Consider the following 23,526-nt stretch of genomic DNA (forward strand, 5'->3'; position numbering starts at 1 on the left):
AATCATTCTATAAAAAGTTTTCTGTGCCTAAAACAAGATGCTTGTTGAGCTTATTCAAGGGCTCAGTCGATACCTGTAAGAATATCCTTTCATATTTGTTAACTTTATTTTTCTGTATTTTTGCAGCCAGTGGGCATCTACCGCGGCAAGTACGAATGGGCGAACGAGAACAGTCCAATGGGAGGCGACTGCTCGCTCTGGGTCCGAGCGGCCACTCTCGCCTTGGACGATGGACAGTGGCAGTGTCAGGTCACCGCGAGCAACTATGACGTGCAGGTATGTTTTTTTTTTCATAAAGTATAATCTTATTTATACGAAAGTTCATTGTACTTATAGATGGCATCCGACTGTGGAATTAAGCTACGCGCGTCGTGTAAGGGTGGAATCACATCTATCAGCATTGAGCCGCATTTTATATATGAGAAATTGCTCGTTAGTATGAAGATGCGTACCCATTGGAAAGCTGAAAGCATGCGTACGCATCAGAAAGCTGAAAGCACGCGTACGCATTTTCATACTAACGAGCAATTTCTCATATATACTTAAAATGCGGCTCGATGCTGACAGATGTGATTCCACCCTAAGCCAGCCACTAAGTAACTATTAATAGTACATATATGACGCGAATTTACACCTATGAATAGCACGGCTGCGTGCGTAGGCATTGTGTGGCTGTGCATTTGTAGTAAGTTCCGCTTTTACTCTGCAACAAAATATTTAACACATTAGTCAGTGGCATACCATAACAGATTTGGTAAACTTGTGCATTAGGACTATTAGGAGTACCTAGTTGTAAATAGTAACTTACAACTACATTTTGAAGTCCATAGCTCAAAAATCGATCGTTACTTATGAAATTTTTGTGCCTTCAACTATAAAAGTATAGTAGGAGATCCCCCATATATGGGACCTTCACCAATTTGTCTGACGGATGAAACTATGAAAATATGAAAGAAAATATGTTCCAGAACATAAATAAATAGGGTTGCCTAAAAAAAATGGTCAAGGCTATATTTAAAAAAAATTTGAAAAAAAATTTTTTCGGCATATTTCACCGAGAACGAAATAAGTTTCAATGGAAAGTATACAACTTGTACAACATAAATCAACGAGGTTGCCTATCTTTCTCCGGTCACTATTATGTGGTTACCCTTATTTGTGACCGGATTTTCGCAGGCAACCCTACCATTGTATTTGCAATAAAATTACCATCATTTTGATGTACTTATAATTCAAGCGTCAGACAGATGAGTGCATTATCGATATAAAATCACCTCTTTAAACACGACAACCACATAATAGTGACCAGAAAAAGATAGGCAACCTAGTTGATTTATGTTGTACAAGTTGTATACTTTCCATTGAAACTTATTTCGTTCGTCAGACAAATCGGTGAAATTTGACGAAAAAAAATTTTTTCAATTTTTTTTTTTAAATAGCCTTGACCATTTTTCTTTAGGCAACCCTATTTATTTATGCTCTGGAACATATTTTCTTTCATATTTTCATAGTTTCATCCGTCAGACAGATTGGTGAAGGTCGACCATAGAATCGGGATCGTGGGATCTTAGACCAGTACTAAGTAACTTTAATGTATTTTTTTTCAGGATGCCCTATCTAGTCCCCCCGCGGCGCTAGCAGTCCGTGTGCCGCCGCAATCGCCCCGGATTCTGTTCAATGGCACCCACATTCTACCGAACCAGAATATCACGGTGCCGGCCGGTGCGAGAGCCACTGTGGTCTGCGAGGCGCGCTACGGCAACCCACCAGCTTACATCGAGTGGTATTTGGGTATGTAGCTGATAATATTTTACATCACACACAGGCTAAATAAAAATGTACCTAAAACAAGGCAGCAAGACTTCATCCACTGAGATACTAGGTGATCGACTGATCGTTTAGAAGGTGAACTTATAATAAAATATACGCCTAAAATTTTTGAATTGCAACGATATTTCTAGTGCTCAAGGAGAAGCTTATTGTTCCCAAAAAGAATGGCGTTATAAATCAAATCAAACCCTTCTCCTCAGCCCAGTCACTAATCATGTTTCACAAAATGACATTTGTACATTTTGTTAGTATTATTTTATCATTATGTGCAACTGAATTATCAGATCAACATTACAATAAAGTTTCACATCCATATTGCAACGACTATCGTACCGTGGAACTCTTAAGACAAGCAATTTTGGCTTGAAATAGTTAAAATATTCTCATAGAGTTATTAACAAAATTATTATCATAACAATTAAGATCAAATTAATCTTGTTTGCAGATAAAGAACGCTTGACCGCTTGGAGTCAGACCAACGCATCCGAAGTAGAAACACCTCGAGTCTGGGCAGCGCGTTCAGTTCTCGAACTAGGAGCCACGCGAGCTTCCCACGGCCGGCAACTAGCTTGCCGCGCGCACCACCCGTCATACCCTTCGCCGTACTACCGGGATTCGTACACCATGCTTGACGTCACTTGTAAGTATTCAGACTACAGTATCAGGAGTAGAGAGCTCGAGTATAGGCAGTGTGGTCAGTACTCGAGTTGGGAGCCACTCGAGCTTCCCACGGCCGTCAACTAGCTTGCCGCGCGCACCACCCGTCATACCCTTCTCCGTACTACCGAGACTCGTATACCATGCTTGACGTCACTTTGTAAGTATTCAGACTACAGTATCAGGAGTAGAGAGCTCGAGTATAGGCAGTGTGGTCAGTACTCGAGTTGGGAGCCACTCGAGCTGCCCACGGCCGTCAACCAGCTTGTCGCGCGCACCACCCGTCCTACCCTTCGCCGTACTACCGAGACTCGTACACCATGCTTGACGTCACTTGTAAGTATTCAGACTACAGTATCAGGAGTAGAGAGCTCGAGTATAGGCAGTGTGGTCAGTACTCGAGTTGGGAGCAACTCGAGCTGCCCACGGCCGTCAACCAGCTTGTCGCGCGCACCACCCCGTCCTACCCCTCGCCGTACTACCGAGACTCGTACACCATGCTTGACGTCACTTGTAAGTATTCAGACTACAGTATCAGGAGTAGAGAGCTCGAGTATAGGCAGTGTGGTCAGTACTCGAGTTGGGAGCAACTCGAGCTGCCCACGGCCGTCAACCAGCTTGTCGCGCGCACCACCCGTCATACCCTTCGCCGTACTACCGAGACTCGTACTCCATGCTTGACGTCACTTGTAAGTATTCAGACTACAGTATCAGGAGTAGAGAGCTCGAGTATAGGCAGTGTGGTCAGTACTCGAGTTGGGCGCCACTCGAGCTTCCCACGGCCGACAACTAGCTTGTCGCGCGCACCACCCGTCATACCCTTCGCCGTACTACCGAGACTCGTAGACCATGCTTGACGTCACTTGTAAGTATTCAGACTACAGTATCAGGAGTAGAGAGCTCGAGTATAGGCAGTGTGGTCAGTACTCGAGTTGGGAGCAACTCGAGCTTCCCACGGCAGGCAACTAGCTTGTCGCGCGCACCATCTGTCTTACCCTTCGCCGTACTACCGAGACTCGTACACCATGCTTGACGTCACTTGTAAGTATTCAGACTACAGTATCAGGAGTAGAGAGCTCGAGTATAGGCAGTGTGGTCAGTACTCGAGTTGGGAGCCACTCGAGCTTTCCACGGCCGTCAACTAGCTTGCCGCGCGCACCACACGTCATACCCTTCTCCGTACTACCGGGATTCGTACACTATGCTTGAAGTCACTTGTAAGTATCCAATTCTATCAGAAGTACGACCTCGAGTATAAGCACCGCGATAGAAAGACTTGTATACCAAGCTTGACGTCACATAGTACTTGTACAAGCAATCCAATCAGAAGGAGAAAACTCGTTAACGAGTTAGCAGCAAATAGTGCTTCACACCTTACACGGCCCTTTTACCGGAACTCGCACTAGTTGCTTGACAACACTTGAAAGTACCATGTCCCTTGTCAGAACGTATGTCATAATCTATGGGCGAAGCGGTCATCTTGATACTTCTAGCTTGGTTTTATACCACTTGTCATTTAGGCATAGGAATCATACTCTAACTAAGTAAACGTACTCTAAAGAATATTTAGCAGTAGGTATGCTTAACCATTGATATCAATTGCAAAAAAAGACACAAAGGCTCACCTTAAAATTTCTCTCTTCAGTCGTCCCAGTGGTATCAATCAACGGCGCAGACCCCAGCACACTAGCGAACCTCGAAGAAGGCAACAGTGCATTAACTCTCGAGTGCCGCGCCGACGGCAACCCCAGCCCTTATGTGTGGTGGACCAAGAACGGACAAGTCATTGCTACTAACGGGGCGAAGCTTATATTAGCTCCTGTCATGAGGAACCATTCAGGTGAGAAGTCATTTCGGTTTTTAGTGTCAGTCCAATTCCAATGACTTCTAGTGTGTTGCTAAATTAAGAGTTGCCTAAGCCTTCGTTAATAACACAATGCCAGCAAATAAAGGACGTTAATTAAGTACATAATAAAGTAGTGAGAACTCTTGGGATATTAAGTCGCTATTATTACCTTTTAATCGTCTGTAATATTTTTAGGAATCTATGGCTGCCAGGCAAGAAATTCAGTCGGAACATCTGATTCTGTGAAAATCGAAATCGATGTTAAGTGTAAGTATGCAACTATATTTAAATAAGTAACAAGAGAATATATCAATAGTACCTACCTAATTTCTATCAATAGGTAATAAAATAATTGTGTTTTCTCTTCAGATCCTCCCAGAGTGACGTGGGTGGGACCCGACACCGTGGTCGAGGCCAATCTCTTCTCCCAAGTGACTTTGGAGTGCAAAGCCGAAGGCAACCCACCGCCCTCCTACCAGTGGTATCATAAGTAAGTCCTGCTACTTCTATGATATTCATTCTAGAAAATCGTAGAACTCTGCCTGAGTTCTACAAGTTTCTCGCGCGATTTTTTTTTGGGTTCAGAAAAGTTAGCGTTCCAAGTGGTTTCAATTTTTTTCCACTAACATAGTTCTTAATATTTGCAATAACGTAAACGCCGCCAGTGTCATGGGGTCCGTACCGCAGTTCAACTTGTTAGAAGGGGTATTCTCTTTGTAATGGGTTTAGTTTTTGTAGGTAGGTAAGTATATTTTATAGTTTGTGTTTTTATTTTATTTGAGTTTTAATTTTGTAATTTTAAATACGGACAAATTTTGATCAATAGTGTAGAAAAAATTAAGCAATCGAAGCTTACTAGAAGAAGAAAAATAAAGAGGAAACTTAAATAATAAATAAAATTCCATTCATTATGTTTCTTTCAGCCCCAACTCAGCCCATCTCAATGCGATGCCTGAGGACGGGTACCCGATATCGTCGACGCCACAACTTCAGCTTCAGAACGTTTCATACAGTCAACACGGCCGGTACATCTGCTTGGCGATCAATCAGATAGGACTGGAAGACCGGTGAGCATATTTACAGATAGCTAAGTACTTAGTTCACGTAACGTAGGTACCGTTAAATAAAAGAGTAATTTCCGGATTTAAGGAGAAAAATAAAAGCAGTGAAGATAGGAGAAGAGAAGTGGACATTTTGTGAGTGATTTGTTACCAAAGGGATATTTAGCAAATCTAAAGGTATATTTAAGCCAGGGTACTTATTCTCCATATCGGGAATTTTCACGAAAAGGCTGTTTGGAGAAAGGATGTTTTGCGAGTGGGACATTATGCGCATTAACCACTAGTTCTACCACACTTATATAATAGGTATAAATAGTCAGATTTTGTTTTACCATGACGATGTGAAATATCCTGTCCTTATTTCTCATTCATCAACGTTTTTTATTTCACAGAACGCATCAATCCGAAGCCATAACCCTGAACGTGCTAGGCCCACCAGTGGGCGCAGAGACTTTAACCGCAAACGCATGGAGTGGGTCCGAAGCCAAAGTCCATGCGACTGTGTGTGCTGACCCCCCACCTCGGCGGGCAGCTTGGTTGTGGGGCAGTCTGCGATTGGATGTTCCTACTACTATAGGTATGTAAGAAGCAATATGTTACCTACTTCTTTTTCTTCTCGTGTCGATGGTTTCAGACTGAGCGAGACCAGAAGAACATTTATCGCCCTGTCTATCGCATCCTGCTCAGAGAAGTCAAGCGGGTACGCTGGAAAGGATAGCATGTGTTCCATCGTCTGGTGCGGCCCCACATGAACAGGGCGTCTGAGCGTATACCTACTGTAACCAAAGATACCACCTCCAGTTGGCATGGAAACTTAACTACCAACAGCGCATGGAGCGTGGAGCGGGATTTTACGAGTACCTAGTGTAGGAGATGACATACTATATCTATCCAAAGGATACCAGTGAGCCCACCAGCAGGTATGGAGCTTTGGAGAGCAAATTTGAAGAGAATCCCTGCAAAAGTAAATTTATAATGCAGATTTTAGTATTTAAATTATCTTCAAAGTCTTCATGTGTCTACTGGTGGGGGTCGCTGATTTGGTCCTTCGGGATATGCTTACCTTTTACTCTTCGCCTCGTTATGCAATTTTAGCTATTAGTTTAGGCACCATAATGTTCATCATGGTATAGTACATTGTAGGAGAGGACGGAAAATCGCTAAAAGATGGACGAGTGAGTTCGAGGGCCGACACGTTAGTGGAGGCCCTCGAATAATACGAGTCCATCTTTAGCGTTTCCGGCCGAGGCATTACATAGTGCTTTTCACGACTACTGCGAGGAAATAAGAAAACATTTGCATAACTATAAGTACTAGCTCGCGATTTCTCTGGTAGCAAATTACTAGCCACTGCCTGTACTGTCTTGAATTTCGGTAGGCGTCAGCGTGAGAATATCATTTTCTTCACTAGAAGAACTCATTTTTATAGCGAGCGTAGATACGCGTTTCTTATATTTTTCAGTCAAACATAATTTACACTATCCAATTCAGTAGGTATTTTCAGATCCCGCCTTTTTTTACTTTTTTTAACACTTTTAAGAGGCGTTTTTCTGTTATTTGCTTCAAACCGACTCTAAAATTAGAAGCGTTTTTGCTAATAAAACCATAAACAGCTACAAAAGTAAAAAACGCCTTAAGCGTGAAGTGAATGGATAATTGTTAAAAAAAAATGAAGTGAATGGTTTTGATATTTCTTTTTTTTTTTAAACAAGAAATTGGTGCTATAAATAACCTAATTTTATTTTTGAAGGAAAAAGTTGCGCAAAAAAAGACCTTTTATTGATTTTTATGTTTTAAATGATACTCATTGCTGTAGCGAACTGTCACCAATGACAGATGATGACAACAATGAAACATTGTAGTAGTGGTGCTTCAGGTGCTACAGCTATTGCCTACTTTCCAGCTTGGTTTTAGACCATCTATTGCCACATTTCCGAACAGTGGCGTGAAAAGTTAGTATTCTCTCTTGTTTCTACCATTTTAAATTGTTTCATTACAATATAAAGCCTTATTATACTGATTCTTAAATTCCAGGTCGCTACCGAGCTCTTGAGCCGACGGGCGCGTTCGGCTGCTATCGCTACACGCTCCTGATCTCCGGCACCAGCACATCTGACGCGCGCGTCTACGTTCTCCACGTCGAGAACGAGCGCGGCTTCTCCTCGCATGCCGTCTCGCTCACCGTCCACGGTAATTAGCTCTGTCCTGTTCTCTCATTTAACTCAGCTTAATATCTCTAATAATGCGTCCAGACCTGCTAGCAAGTGGTGTGTTCACGCGCCGACTCCATACATCTTTCGCGACTTCAAGTATGGACTCGCTCGAGAGCGCAACTTATGCTAGACGGTCAGTACATTGTATTCTGATTCTGCAGTTATTCTGATTGATTTTCCATATGCTAACTTACTAACACTTAGCTTAGCGGTAGCGGCGTTAGAGTCATCGTATTTCTCCTCGGAGTAAATATCTATGGAGTAGAGACGCGCACTAATTTCTATCTGAAAAATTCTGTCGTTTTTGGCGCGGGGGACGAGGTAACGCACACACATAATGTTAACACTAATGCATTTTTAGCATGCGTCGCTACACACGCACACGACAAAATTATCAAACACTAGCAAAAACTGTATTCACACAAGTACAAGAACAAACACAGACAACCCTGTCCGTGAACGAGATGACGTCAGTTCTAAGTAAACCTAGATAGTGCGAGGGACGCGTCGATAATATTGTCGATAATATTGTCGATAAAATTGACAATGAATTTTAATTTCTGCTTTTATGAATTATAATAATAATACATTATCAAGTCTTTGTACCAGCATTTTACTAACTTTCAATTTTTGTATTGTTTAGATGTTATTTCTAATAGTTTGTCAATTTGTTTAGGGCGAATCTTGCAAGCTGATATAGAATGATTTTTTATTATCAGTTCATTAGTTAATATTTTACATGTTGGTTTACTTCTGAAAGCAATGCAATATACTATCGATCATGCAGATCTGCATGATGACAGAGATGGAACGCGGCCATAGGATGTCATTTAAGGGATATTGAGTAGGGGATAATTAGTATATATATCGGCGGTAGATCGTAAAATCGGACATATCGAGATATTCCTAGGCATATCATGAAACGCCGCCATTTAATAATCTGCCTTTTGCATTTTTTGCCACTGCTAGTGCTGCATTCTATGTGGCATTTGTAGCAGAATGCGTAGGTACTAGGTAGGTACTAAAATCATACGCTACCCAAACACGTACTATAAGTAGGCTGTCATGCCATTTCAATGGTTATCATTTGCTAAAATTTAGGACATCCTACTTATTCGATATGCCTAAATGTTGAGGTTTGAACGGTATGGCTGGTGGTCACTAGTCAGATCATGACATGCCGGCGTTTCATGATCTGCTTAGGAATATCACACCTTGAAGTTAGCACGATATGGCTGGTGGTCACTAGGCAGATCATCATCTGCCTAGGAATATCACACCTTGAGGTTTGTACGATATGGCTGGTGTTCGCTAGGCATCATGACCATCTGTATATTATTCATTATGTTTATATCGATTTTACCGATATTGGTTTTTATGGTGTCCCATCACTAATATTGGTACGGTGATACCAGAGTAATAAATTAAAAGTGCCTATTTATGGAAAGTGACAGCCGTAAATACCTTAAATTAATAATATATTTGACATGTTAAATAAAAATATATAGCTGGTCAAGCAAATCTTGTCAGTAAAAAAGGCGCGATTTTCTAATTTTCTATGGGACGATATCCCTTCCCGCCTACATTTTTCAAATTTGCCGCCTTTTTCTACTGACAAGATCTGCTTGACCAGCTATATGTAGAAACTAAAGTAAAAATTAATTTTCAAAAAATAGTCTATCGGTAATTTTACGTTATTTAGGGGTGGTGCACAAATCACGCGAGATGTTTTCGACTACTTTTTGATCCCCCGTCCCCCTTTTCTTTATTCTTATAGATCTATTAATTTGATTAAATAGATTAGATTGATATGAAACTAAGGTGTTATATAAAAATAATGTGTTACATAAATTATATAACAAAAAGCATAGCAAATAGGGCATATTATTGCAATGTTCTGCCGCCAGAGTGTAGCACTAAGCTAGCTAGTAAATTTTCTCTTTTCTCTTTATCGCTCAAATATGCAATAGTGATAGAGAGGTTAGATAACGAAATTTAAATTTTCTTGTTCCGCGGCGGACCCCCAGATTGTGATGGATTGTGGTAGTCGCGCCCCCTACGCGCAGAGTTTCGCATAATATTTCCTATTAGAAATTCTACTCGTACCTAATTAATATTTAGAAAGTCTTCTTTAGAATTACCCTAAATTAGATCTAATATCATATCACTGGTATCACTGTCAGATTGACAATGTTTTTTAGTTATTTGCAAAATTAATGCACTATTTGATAATATTTAGATGTAATAGTACTTAAATATGATAAGAAACGTGTTCTTTTTGTAGACTAGACGTTTCCGATCTCATTTTGCATGAGAAAACGCTGCAATTCGGCATTTTCGGCTCCTATCATTCCGCTTAGACTGACGTTTGCTGAATGGCGTATGACGTGTGGCAACTAGTTTTATATAACCTCCTTGACCGGCGGCCGCGATATTTTTGCAGAGGGGAACGCCTGTTAATGGCCGCTCCATAGATATTTACTCCGAGTATTTCTCGCTAGCCCTGATGGTATAATTATATTATAAAAAATATATAATTATTACATTTATAAAAATGTATCAAAGAATAATCCAACTATACAATCTGATAATAATCCTTTGATGAATCCCTGTGCAAACTCTACACTTAGCATATCGACCAATACCAGTAAATATCTAAATGTATTTCATCAAAATATTGCTGGCCTTATAAATAAAGCGGATCTTCTTGCAATACATCTGTATGAGTTAAAGATGGAGAAAACAGAAATTGACATAATTTGTATAACGGAACATTTCATCAAAAAAGGGCACGAAGAACTATTGACAGTACCAAATTACCAATTAGCGTCAAACTATTCAAGAAAAAATCAAAAACGGGGAGGGTCTTGCATATTAGTAAAAACAGGTCTAAAATACAAAGAGCTACCCGACATCACAAAACTGTCTGTATCCGGAGTACTTGAATGTTGTGCCATTGAGCTTCCATTACAAGAACTAATAATTATTTGTGCATATAGACCACCAATACATAGTAACTTAAGTACGTGTTATGAGATATTTGATAAAATTTTTAACAAAGTTTGCAGCAAACGAAATAAAAAAGTTATTATGTGCGGAGACTTTAATATAGATATGTTAAAGAAAACTAAGCTCTCAACAGATTTCGAAAATTTCTTGCTGGGTTATGATATAACGACGCTTATCATGAATAGTGACACAAAACAAAATGAAATGCCATTCGACTTTAAATCTTACCAGTAAAAGATAGAATATTAAATGCAATAGCATTTCATTTTTAGTTGTACCACTGTTCATGATAAGCAACGAAGATTAGCACTAAACCAACCAACAAGGCCTGCGAGTAATACATGTCTAGATAATTTCTTGCATAACATAAAGAAGGGTCATAAGACTGCAGTCTTTGATCTTGGTCTGTCGGATCACACGGCACAATTGCTGAAAGTTCCAGTAAAGGAAAAAAGATACATACAATCTTGGCGAACCACAAAACGTATATATTCGCAAGATAATTTAAATACGTTCAAATGTAACTTAGAGAACTTGTCCTTCTCTGAAATCTACATCACTGACGACCCCAACATTGCTTATAATGCATTTATTGATAATTTAAGCGATTATACGATCTTTATTTCCCACTCAAAACTATAACTATTACGGATACTGGAAAACCGAAATGGATTTCAAAAGGATTAAGAATTAGTGGGAAAAATCAAAGAAAATTACTCTGGCAATATAGACGTCACCCAACAGAAATAAATAAAACACTCTTAAGAAACTACTCAAAAATGTATAAAAAGATAATTAAATTAACTCACACAGCACAAAACAATCACGCAATAAATACAGCTAAAAATAAATCAAAAGCAGCTTGGAAAGTCATTAACTCGTATAAATCGACTCGCCCTAAAAATTGCATTCAAACAATAAAGAAACACAACGAAATGATTACGGAGCCGCAACAGATTGCAGACACATTTAATGCCCACTTCATCGACAGAGACTCTCAACATATTTCGCTTAGTGCTGCGACTAAACCTAACATAAAAAGCAACTCTACATCAATATTTCTAGAGCCAACTACGCCAGACGAAGTTAAGACATTAATAAATTTACTTAATAACACCAACAGCGTCGGGTATGATAGTATTGCTACATGTGTAGTTAAATATGTGAACAACATTATAAACGAACACTTAAGTCACATAATTAATCTAGTCATCTATACGGGGATTTATCCTAAGCAATTAAAAAAAACAGTGATAAAACCCCTACATAAAAAAGGCGAAAAAGATTGTACACAAAACTATCGACCGATTGCCTTGATTCCAGTATTTTCAAAATTTTTTGAAAAGGTAATTTATAATCGTTTATACGCATATCTCAACAAATTGAATTTACTTAGAAGTGAACAAAAGGGATTTAGAAAAAATATAAGTATTAATATGGCTATATATGACCTTCTTAAGGTGGTTCGCTTTTCATACAAAATTCAATCAAAGCTCATTAAGTAACTACACACTATTAGTACACAAATATTTCTGCATTTATCTTCTTTCGAATATTCGTTTGCGCGAAATTAACAGGAAAACAATGTTTCATACAGAAATCATGCAAAAATCATAGTTAACTTTTCATCAATTTTACGTATGTGTGTGTCACAAATGTCGTGTACAGATACATTTGCGACGTTGCCATACCATTTCCGACGTTGCCGGGCTGACCACGGCTCGAATTTGGAGTGCCGTCATGTTTAGTGCAATTTTGTTGACACTGATATTTGACAGGTAGTTAATTGACCTAAGCGAGAAGTTCGTCAGCTTAGCTAAGAACTATCATGGCGTGTTATGCAAACAGTCGTTTTTTTGCTTGCAAACGGAAGATTCCCGGTTCGATCCCCAGTCATTGTATGCTGGAACATAACTTTTTGTATTTTTGTTACACCTAAATTTCGTATTGTTTTTTTATTTTTATTTAATTTTTCTTATTATCATAAATCGATTATTAAGTATGGGCTACACGTATTCTTTTATTTTTACAAAGGTAATTAGAAATTATACTCTCTCTGATTTTTACAATCAGGACATCCTCACTGCAATAAAAACCGGGCAAGTGCGAGTCGGACTCGCGCACGAAGGGTTCCGTGCCATAATGCAAAAAAAAAAACAAAAAAAAGCAAAAAAAAAAAACGGCCACCCATCCAAGTACTGACCACTCCCGACGTTGCTTAACTTTGGTCAAAAATCACGTTTGGTGTATGGGAGCCCCATTCAAATCTTTATTTTATTCTGTTTTTAGTATTTGTTGTTATAGCGGCAATAGAAATACATCATCTGTGAAAATTTCAACTGTCTAGCTATTACGGTTCGTGAGATACAGCCTGGTGACAGACGGACGGACGGACGGACGGACGGACGGACAGCGAAGTCTTAGTAATAGGGTCCCGTTTTACCCTTTGGGTACGGAACCCTAAAAAGAAGTGTATAAAATTTCCTGTGGTTAAAAATAATGGATTTTGTCTATGAATGAAAAACACAATTATTACTATAGTTTGTTTTTTTTAGCATTAGAAATAAGGTACCTAAACAATCTTGACGTGTCTTTTAATTGAAAAACACATTTTAAAAATAAGTTACGGCAAATATGTAACAATTATAAATCTAATACGATCATTTATATTCTTCTGCTTTCATAAGTACTTAATCGTTTTTGATTTTTAAAAAACCTGATAACACTGAGTATGTGGGGGAAGCGCTGCTGGCCTAGCGGAAAGCAATTCGGAGGTCGCGGGTTCTTCTAACCCCGGCTCGTACCAATGATTTTTCGAACTTTTGTACGAAATAGCATTTGATACCTACCTATTTATACACCGATACCTATTTTTCGGTGAAAGAAAACAATGTGAGGAAACCGGACTAATCCAAATAAGTTTACTCTCTGGGTTGGAAGGTCAGGCCAGTCGCTTTCGTAAAAACTAGTGCGCATGCCAATTCTGGGATTAGTTGCCAAGCGGAGATTGAATATCTGGGAGACCGACCAAAGCTTACAAATCATAAAAACTCAAAAATGCGCGTTTTCTCATAGACCTAGCTAAGAGATCAAACCCCTTATAGCAAATTTCATCGAAATCGTTAGAGCCGTTTCTGATACCATCCAAATATATAAATAAATAATTATATATCTAATAATTGCTCGTTTAAAGGTAAGATAACACAAAGGAGAAACAAAAAGAAATTACCTACTCGCAACAGTCTTGAACCCCAATCCTCTTGCACGTATTTCCACGAACATACCGTTACGCTATTGCAACTTACTTACGTTGTGTGAAATTGTCTACTACAAGGATCACGGAAACACTGTTTGCATGTGTGAGTAATAGTAGGAAAAAGCGTGACAGCAACACTCCGTCGAATTAAAAAGGTGGTTTTTGCACAATGAAGTATTCAATGTTTATTTTAATAGTTCAATATTTACTTAAAGAGTGCGCGAAACATACTTTTAAGTATACAAATACCAAGACCATTTCACAAAAAAATTAAATCTGAAATTTTGCAAAAGTGGTGCCATCTAGCGAGAGTTAAGTTTTGAGTAACCTAGGCGAACCACCTTAACATAGTAATGGAAAATGTTGATGAACGTTTGCGCTATTTTTACTGATATGACTCAAGCCTTTGACTATGTTAACCATGACCGACTATTATGCAAGCTTGAAATGTATGGTATTAGAGGTAATGCGCTAAATCTTATCGAATCTTACTTAAGAGAAAGGCCTCAATGTACTGAAATATCTAGAATCTGTACGAAGACAAAAACAGAACAAAAGTACTATTCGAGAGAGCAGTATGTGACACATGGAGTCCCACAGGGCAGTGTGCTTGGTCCCCTACTGTTCCTCGTTTATATTAATGACCTGCCAAATGACGTTGACTATCCAATGGTACTATTTGCTGACGACAGCACATCTATAATAAATTGCGATAGCCTGATTACATACGAAAATGACATTAATTCAGAATTAAATAATATTATAATGTGGTTAAATAATAATAATCTAATAATCAATCTTAAAAAGACTAATGTAATGCACTTGTACAATCGCATAAATCCTATTAATACTGATACAATTGACATAAACTATAAACATGACAAAATTGAAAATGTAGACACGACACGATTTTTAGGCTTATTAATAGATAGTCAACTTACCTGGAAACCTCATGTTGCTGAGATATGTCAACAACTAAACAAATCTGCTTATGCACTTTCTAAACTATCAAAAATAGTTAGTCAAGACACAGTTCTGTCGGTCTACCATGGACTTGTAGTCTCAAGACTCCGATATGGGATTATATTCTGGGGTAATTCAGTCGATAGGGAAAATGTACTTATAGCCCAAAAACGGTGTGTAAGAGCAATGTGCGGGAAAAAACCCGGAGAAAGCACTGTTCCGTTATTCAAAGTAATGAAAATTTTAACATTTCCGTGTATTTATATCTTAGAAATGGCAGTATTTGTTAAATGCAACTCTAATTTGTTCGCTAAAGTCTCAGAGTACCGCAAATATCCAACGCGATCACAATATGACCAGAAGTTGCACAATGAGCAACGGAACACCACATTGATGCGGAAAAGCATTTTTGGAATGGCAACCAGAATATACAGTGAAACCTGGTTAAGTGGGACCTGGATAAGTGAGAAACCTCTATAGCTGGGACTCATGGTGCGGTCCCGACACTTTAGCACTGAATTACCTCTGTTACTGAGAAAAAACGAACCTCTATAACTGAGATTCGTTGTTGTGATTTTATAGTCACATTTCCCTCTATAATTGAGACAGAGAGTGTATTTTACCTCTTTTACTGAGATTATATTTATAAGATTACATTTTCCTAATTGGTTTTTAGAATTTTATAGGGAATTGACTTCTGTATCTGAGATAACGTCAATCTATGACCTCTCTAACTTGGACTTCATTGAACAATTTCCGTATTCTTACTAACTCTTATTATATTCTTAATCCACAAATTCTGCATTTGCGTAATTGTGTCTAAACAACTTCAAGTTTGATTTAGTTAATTTATGTAAGTAGTTAAAACTATCGAAACGAAAGCTGAAATTTTGATACGTAACACGAAAAAATAAATTTTCATTTATTAAATTTCTAATACGCAATGAAGTCCGTATCAAATTTAATTTATGTGATTTTGAAATATCTATCCTTTGGAGAATCATTCAAAATAAATTCAAATAAATATTTAAACAGACTTAAAAAATATTTAGGGACAAGGAGTATTTTACCTTATTTATTTTTAAAGATAATTACTAAATACCTTATTTACCACCTCTATAACTGAAATATACTATATTCTCACCTCTATTAATGGAACCCTCTGTAAATGAGACAGAAATTTATTTGTACCTGGCTAACTGGGAGCCTGGGTAAGTGGAAAACCTCTTTAAGTGAGACAAATTTTCTCGTCCCTTGAGATCCCACTTATCCAGGTTTCACTGTATAACAAAATTCCTGATTGTTTAAAATCATTACCAATATCACAATTTAAAAAACAACTGACTGCACTATTAATCGAAAAATGTTATTATAAAATAAATGAATATTTAAATGAAAATTAAATGTATGTATAAATTTTATTCTTAAGTGTATAATTATGTTCTAAATTCTAATGATTAATATTTAATTTACAACTTGTAAATTTTGAAATAATGCATGTTTTATGTTTATAAGTAGTATAGTATTTGTACGCCACTATTGGCAGAGCATGGTGAGACTACGAAACTGTAATGTAAGATCAATCATTGTACCTGTGTTTTCACAAATAAAGAATCTCTCTCTCTCTCTCTCTCTCCCACTTGCACCATCCCAATAACCCGGGGTTAATGGAGGAATGGTGCAAGTGGGCCTATAAAGCTAATAAATCTCATCTCACGCTTATATACCTATTCTCTAACCTGTAGTACCGCTAAGTAATCCCATTCTTACAGATAATTTTCTAACAGAGACGGCGCACGTGGCGCCGCTGATCGCGGCGGCGCTGGTCATCGCCGCGCTGCTGGTCGTCGTGTTCTGCCTGGTCATCCGGTGCCGGAGAAGGAGAGGTGCGTTTTCATTTAATAAAACACCGTGAAACAATAGTGTGAGTGAACAACACTCTGTGTATGAAAAAGTGGCTGTCAAAAAACAGTAAATAGGTGGCGCCACAATACCTAGAATATTACTATTATTCATATTCATATTATTTATTTTATTTTATTATTACTATACACATTGTATATAGTTCAAAATGTAAATAGCTATATAATATTTTTTTCTTTTTTTTACAGAGAGCGTTGAATACAAGACTGATGATTTAGATAGGTAAGTTTTAAGCAATACTCCTTTATTAATAATAGGTAGCTTATTTTTAAAGGTTTATCCAGATCCATTTGCTAACTGCTCTCGTGTAAGTAGATATTATTACGATTTACAGTACACGCTGGATCTAGAAGGTCCTTTAAAAGCACCTAAATTATATAGTTACCAGTATCTATTGTTAAATGACATTAAAATTTAGCACTACTAGTAACTACTTAATAAGTACCTACATTTAAAATTAAATAAATAAATAATAAACAACGGGTGCACTCCGGGAGTGCCGACAGAAGTGAAAACTCAATGACTAGTCCAAAATTACTGGAGCACTGTGTATAATTGACCCATCCTCCTTTCTATTGAAAAACTTTAGTTCCGAAATTGCTGGTCAGTGAGCTTGTTTAAAATTCGAAATTAAAATTTGTAGCGTCAATTGTTTAAAATTCGAATAGTAATTGTAAATTTACCTTGCAGACCTCGCATCTAAATATATTTGGTCATGATATTTTGAGTTTTATTCACCAGTACTACTTAGAGTTCCAATTTTATTAGTGGGTTCATCAAAATGTAGCTTTATTGAATTATATTTGAGTGAAATAAAGTTAGTATGTAACTGTGAGATCCTCGTATTTCAGCCCGTACAAGATTAGAACATTGAGCTTTATTGCTTAATATAAAAGTCCAGTTCTAAATAATTGACCTGATTATGATACGTTATGACTAAAGTTCTTTGGTGAATAACATTGTCCGTGACACATGATGTCAGCGTTACGTTACGTACGCGTTACGCTGAATCGAGTTTATCATTTTTTTCCCACCTCAAAAAGGCTCAGCGCCGCTAAAGAAGTTTTCACTTCAATAGTAAAAATAAATCCATTGTCCTCAGTGAGAAGACGGTGCTGCCAGCGGACGCGGTGTACGCGGGCCAACAGACAGCGACGGTGGCGCCGCGCTACTCGCCGGGCGCGCTGCAGGTGCGGCGCGCCGCCGTCGTGCTGCAGCCCCCCACCACCGTGTGACGCACAGGTCCTGCACATACTAACACTACTATATTGTCGGGCCAAACACAATACATGCAAGCTGGAGACCAAGAGTGAGAGTCATCGTGCGCGGCGAGTCATCGTGAACCTTGTTAGAATGCACGAAGGTTGATATTGGGCTGCGGCCTTAGGTGCGGGCTTAGGCCGCGTGCGTCATTTCACGTATTTGGCTATCAAATGGAGTCAAATATCTATCAAATGGAGTTAAATATGGACTCTGCGACCACATTGATTTTGGCCCGACAATAATCTAACCGCTGAATAAGTTATGGTACTTACATAGATAGGTATGGGAGATTGCTTCCTGATTTTTGAAACGGTTAACTACTCGAATGAGGATAAACGTGCAAAACTTGACGCGAATGCTTGCAATCGTTGAAGTAACATGGCTTTATAAATGTAAAATCCGAAAAAACCTAAACCATAATACATTACAAACTTTTGTTATGTTCCGGGAGAGTTGGCAACATCTGTATTCTGTGGGTTTTAACTTTAAACTCGATTGGTCGTTACTCAGTACTTCTCCGAATGCGTTTACAATAAGTGCAAATAAGGATTAGTGCTAAATACCAAAAAAATTGTTTTATGAAGTCTTTAATGGGTCAGTTTTAATGAATAATACAAAGGATTATGTTGTTTTTGATGCGTCTTACAAAATACTTATACTTTAACCACAAAAGACACAAGATCAATTTCTATGTTTTTTGCAATTAGTACTTAACTATGCACGAAAGAATTTTCATAATATACAAAATATACCTACTTATTACACATAATTAATAATAGTACTTATTATGTACTATAATTTAAATTAATAAAACATAGGTAACGTCAATTCCGGTAGTTCTATTTCGTAACAGCACTTGTGATTCTTTCGTTTGTTCGACACTTCATTAACATTATCTATTTGCTGACAGGATTTATCTAATCTAACCGTACCTACATTACTTGCCTAAGCAGTAGGTATACCACTGTTATGAACAGAATATTAGTCATTACGAGCTTCGCAAGAAGCAAAAATTTTGTCAGTCATGATTTGAACAATAAATTAATAAAACATTTGAGCTACTTACAATCAATTATTTATATCAGGTTTGTATTGATGATTGCCAATTGTTATGTTTCGGTGTGAGCGAAAAAACGTTACATTAATCGCGGCTTGTTGGTTTTTATTGTTACTTTAATAAACAATTGCTCCATTTATTTACTTGAACTGATTATTATTGTTTTTTATTTCACTGTCACTAATATTTAGGTACACCGAGCCGCAAAATTGCACGGCTACTTTATAAATGAATTCACTCATGATGTGTTTCATCTCATGACTCACTGGTTTAACAATATTTTCAAAATATTCCTTTCTTGGCTTAAAATAAGGAAAAAAATATAATTCACAGACCTCACAATGTGTATTATCCACATGGTGAGGTCTTGCATTTTTATACCTACCTATAGGTAGTACTTAATGTAGTCGAATAGTCGAACATAGACAATTGTAGCCAAATTGCACTTTAAATAAGCAATGCTAATCACTTATGAGTATTAAACTCAAAAGTCAAAGTCATTTATTCTGCTTAAAATGTAGTATTCTTTATCATATCACATACTACGACACCGATGCGGCTAGAAAACTCATATCGCATAATTGCTTTTAGCATTACTTCGCGGCAATTGTAAGCATGATAAATAGCTAGCTGACGTTTAATTTACTGAAGTGTGTTTATTTGCAACCGTTTGATATTAACCAAATCTTAACAGTGTGTGCACTACACGAATTTTCACATTGATTATAATGCTTTATAGTCCCAGGCGGCTAAAAATCTATCCTGACACCTATCGTTTTAATACATTTTAACAAACTACGCAATCGAAAAATATTCTTAAAGTTTGAAACAGCCATTTTGTAGCGATGTTTGATGAATTTAGTCTAAAGGGGCCCACTGATTAACAGTCCGCCGGACGGTATCGGCCTGTCAGTTGTTCGGAACTGTCAAACTTTTGTTCTAACTGACAGGCCGATACCGTCCGGCGGACTGTTAATCAGTGGGCCCTTTAAAAGTTCTTCAATGTGATCTACTAAATTAATAGATAATCAAAATAATATGGCTCAACGTTACTCTGTACAAGTAACGGTGTAGATTGTAGCGTATTAATAAAATTGATAGATCAGGCTTTATTGATTTCTTAGCTGCCAGAAATATTATAATTTTACAGAATTTTAAATGTTTTCTTCTTTGTTACAGGCAGCGTTGAACTCGCTGGAGAGAGAAGCCAAAGAAAATGTGTATGCGGTATTAGACCCGCATATACAATACGAAATAACTATTAATAAGCACGGAGAACCGCCAAAGCATTTGTCGCTATCTAAGCCCCTAACTCACCAAAGAGCACACGCGTTCGACACACAACTCAATGAGATTAACAATAACGAATTCGAAAATAGATTCACCACATTCAAATCGGGACCGACGAAACTAAGACGATCGAACAGAAGCGATCGACAGAATAACGATCGTAGCTACGTGTGCAAAACTAACAACGATATCGAATACTCAAAAGACCCTTACTTTGGCGTCGCTAGAGACAACCAAATTAGAAAATCTAAAACCTACTCTCGCATGTATGAGCGTAACAACTCAGGCAAGAAAGACAACAGGAAAACTCAATTCGCTGAAGATAAAGATGCTAAAAAACTGTCGAACCGCGATTGGATTTATGAAGATAATAAGCATATTAATAAAGAACTAGAGAAAGAGCGATCATTTGAAGAGTTAAAAGAAGAAAACGATATGAGGCAAGATACAGAAGACTACAAACCTCGGCCAGGTAAAGTTAGAGAAATCGCTTCGAGGTTTAATAGAAATAGTGCAAATGTTGGTCAGTCTGTAAATAGTAGTAAAGGTAGGCCGAAGCCGTTGCAAAGTTACGGCAACCAGGCTTATTTAGACCATGTGTTCCCTGATGCTGTAGAAATTTGAATAGGCTAGTTACCTAGAGTTAAAACAGCTATTCTTCATTCATCTTCAAACGTATATTTATGTAACTATGTAGTTAGGAAGAATCTCACAAGCTATGACGATCATGTGAGCCACATGTGAGCATATCACCGCCTTACAATATATTTACCATTTGCCTCTTTGGCGATCAAAAGGCTAAGTAAATTATAAATCGAATAATACCTTGTTTCCTTTATGTCTTTCCTTAAATGCAACTTCAATTCAATGCCGTGAACAAACATAATTGATCTATAGGAAACTAGCCTATTGTATGTGAATGAGAAATTTATCACATAGATCTCTGTATTAGTATTTAAATTACTCATAGTGTAGTGATTACCTGAATAGACGTAAGTCTTGCTATCTGCTTTTATTTATAACATTTACTGGTTGTTCCACTTCTCACTGCCTAATAATGGTTGTAACACAAATAAGACTATTTATACCATAGACTAAGATATACTTATTAAAGTTTACCATTTCAACAAACTCAATATTAAACTAAATAACATGCTCAGACTTTTACTACTTTACAGTTTACTAATACCGAAGAGTTATTAATCGTAATAGAGAGATAAAGTCTACGAAAAAAACGAGCCCTCAAAATTTACAGCCTAAACAGATGGCGCTGTACTGTGCCATATGTTTTGTGATCATTGAATTGTCAAACGTCAACTTTAGACAACCAAATTTACAGCATAATGTACGAACGAAGACGTACAGCGCCATCTGGTGTAGGCGTCAAATTTGAAGCACGTCGTCTTAGACTTTTCACATCTTACACAATCAATGAATCTTTGCTAATATACATGTATATTCAATAATGCTTACTAGAGGATATGCGATATTGGCGTTCTTAGCTTGTAGCACTTAAGCGGGCCATACTACTATAAATTATTTCTCTATTAAGTTTTTAAGTAAGTATAAACGCAGATGACTGCACTATCTATTAAATAGACGTCTTAAGTCGATGAAGATGGCGGTGCGTCTGAATATAGAGTCGGACCCCGTTAACTCTGCATGAAATTGTCTGTGGAAATGTGACGTTTAAGTAATGACCTTGTTTTGTCAAAGTTGCTGCAGAGTTAGCGTAGAGAGACTCTAGTCACTTTTTACATGATGCTGACACGGTGGCATGCTATTTTCATTTTATGGATTGACAAATGTTAAATGTAAAAAATGAATAGTAAGTAAACTACGAGTGTGGCGTTTTTTTTTTAAATTAATGTTTAGCTTAGGTACTCAATTCTGCCAAAAAGTTCTTTAAAAATATTTTTGCGTTATCTTTTTGTGATAAAATACATATGAAAAGCTGCAAAACGAGAAACAACTACAGAATGTTTCATTAACACGGCCGTCGGCCAGTCAAATACCTAGTCAGTACAAAATACTTATGCCGTGTTAGCGCCATCTAGTGAAACTATTACGACACGAATAACTTTTGATGTTGCGCCTGTCTATTTATAGTTTAGTTATCTGCGGAATAGTGGGCATTTTATTTATGATTCTGTAATTTCTGTATGTACTTAATGATATTTTATCCGAACCCTGTTGTAATGTACCTATTGTCTTATAGGAACTAGTATTTCGTTACTGTTTACTTCTTTTGTGTATAGTTTCTATTTCTTATGTTTTGTATTGTTGAATTTTAACAACATTAAATAAAATAAATTGTAATTTATAAACTTTGTTTTTGTCTTCAATTGCCACATCTGTGTAGGTATGTGTCGTGCCTAGATCTTAGATTATAATGAAATGCCGTTTTAGAATTGATCACTTCATATTATGGTTATGTTTGGTTTGACTTTTACGTGCCACTGTGGCCAACCAATATTCCATGTTATCTATACCTTTCAACGAGCAATTATTGTATATTTATTTATTTAAATAATATAAATTTCGGAGATCTCGGAAACGGCTCTAACGATTTCGATGAAATTTGCTATATGGGAGTTTTCGGGGGCGAAAAATCGGTCTAACTGGGTCTTATCTCTGGGAAACCGCGCATTTTTGAGTTTTTATATGTTTTCCGAGCAAAGCTCGGTCTCCCAGATATTGTAATTCAATTCAGTTAATTATCTTTTATAGCAGTTTGACAATGTAAAATAACAAGACTCAAAATGTTTAATAAAAATATAGCTCCTGGGTCCTTCGTGAGCCTACGCGATCGATAATACTACGTCATAAATGTAATAAGTAATCCCCAATCGACTCCTCCCCAATTAAATAGATTGACGTCACGCGTTTAGGATTACACCCGCTCCCCACATTCCATGTTTAAGAGGAAAGTCACGTCTGCCCTATTTGTCGCGAAGCCAGAAAAATGACTATTTGATACAGAAGGGACACATAGATAGGACGTAGAATAATTTTTGTACCTACATGTTTTTGCACATCATCAAATCATCATCTTCCTAGCGTAATCCACTATTAACTGGGTAGTCCAAAATGCCAACCTAAAAAATCTAAGTCGATTATTATATCCTATTCCGAAATAAAAATTAACTGTCAAAAAA

General features: G+C 37.5%; 1 protein-coding gene across 5 annotated transcripts in view; it reads left to right on the plus strand.

The window, feature by feature from the left end:
• The window catches only part of LOC134670010 (hemicentin-1), a 92,312-nt gene extending 69,617 nt beyond the window's left edge, over positions 1-22,695 (plus strand). The window contains exons 3-15 of one of the 5 annotated variants that reach the window (XM_063527671.1): positions 127-276; positions 1,608-1,791; positions 2,276-2,470; positions 4,133-4,327; positions 4,529-4,600; positions 4,703-4,823; positions 5,257-5,400; positions 5,787-5,971; positions 7,429-7,584; positions 16,608-16,721; positions 16,947-16,980; positions 17,861-17,948; positions 20,258-22,695. In XM_063527671.1, coding sequence (XP_063383741.1) covers positions 127-276; positions 1,608-1,791; positions 2,276-2,470; positions 4,133-4,327; positions 4,529-4,600; positions 4,703-4,823; positions 5,257-5,400; positions 5,787-5,971; positions 7,429-7,584; positions 16,608-16,721; positions 16,947-16,980; positions 17,861-17,948; positions 20,258-20,992 — 2,373 coding nt within the window. In that variant the 3' untranslated portion in view covers positions 20,993-22,695. Of the gene's footprint in view, positions 1-126; positions 277-1,607; positions 1,792-2,275; positions 2,471-3,213; positions 3,353-3,389; positions 3,529-4,132; positions 4,328-4,528; positions 4,601-4,702; positions 4,824-5,256; positions 5,401-5,786; positions 5,972-7,428; positions 7,585-16,607; positions 16,722-16,946; positions 16,981-17,860; positions 18,001-20,257 lie in introns of those variants that run through there. The other 4 variants (XM_063527672.1, XM_063527673.1, XM_063527675.1 and 1 more) reach the window with 4 other exon arrangements.
• Positions 22,696-23,526: the final 831 nt, after the last annotated feature.

This window comes from Cydia fagiglandana, chromosome 13 (assembly GCF_963556715.1).
Source record: "Cydia fagiglandana chromosome 13, ilCydFagi1.1, whole genome shotgun sequence".
NCBI classification, from domain to species: domain Eukaryota; kingdom Metazoa; phylum Arthropoda; class Insecta; order Lepidoptera; family Tortricidae; genus Cydia; species Cydia fagiglandana.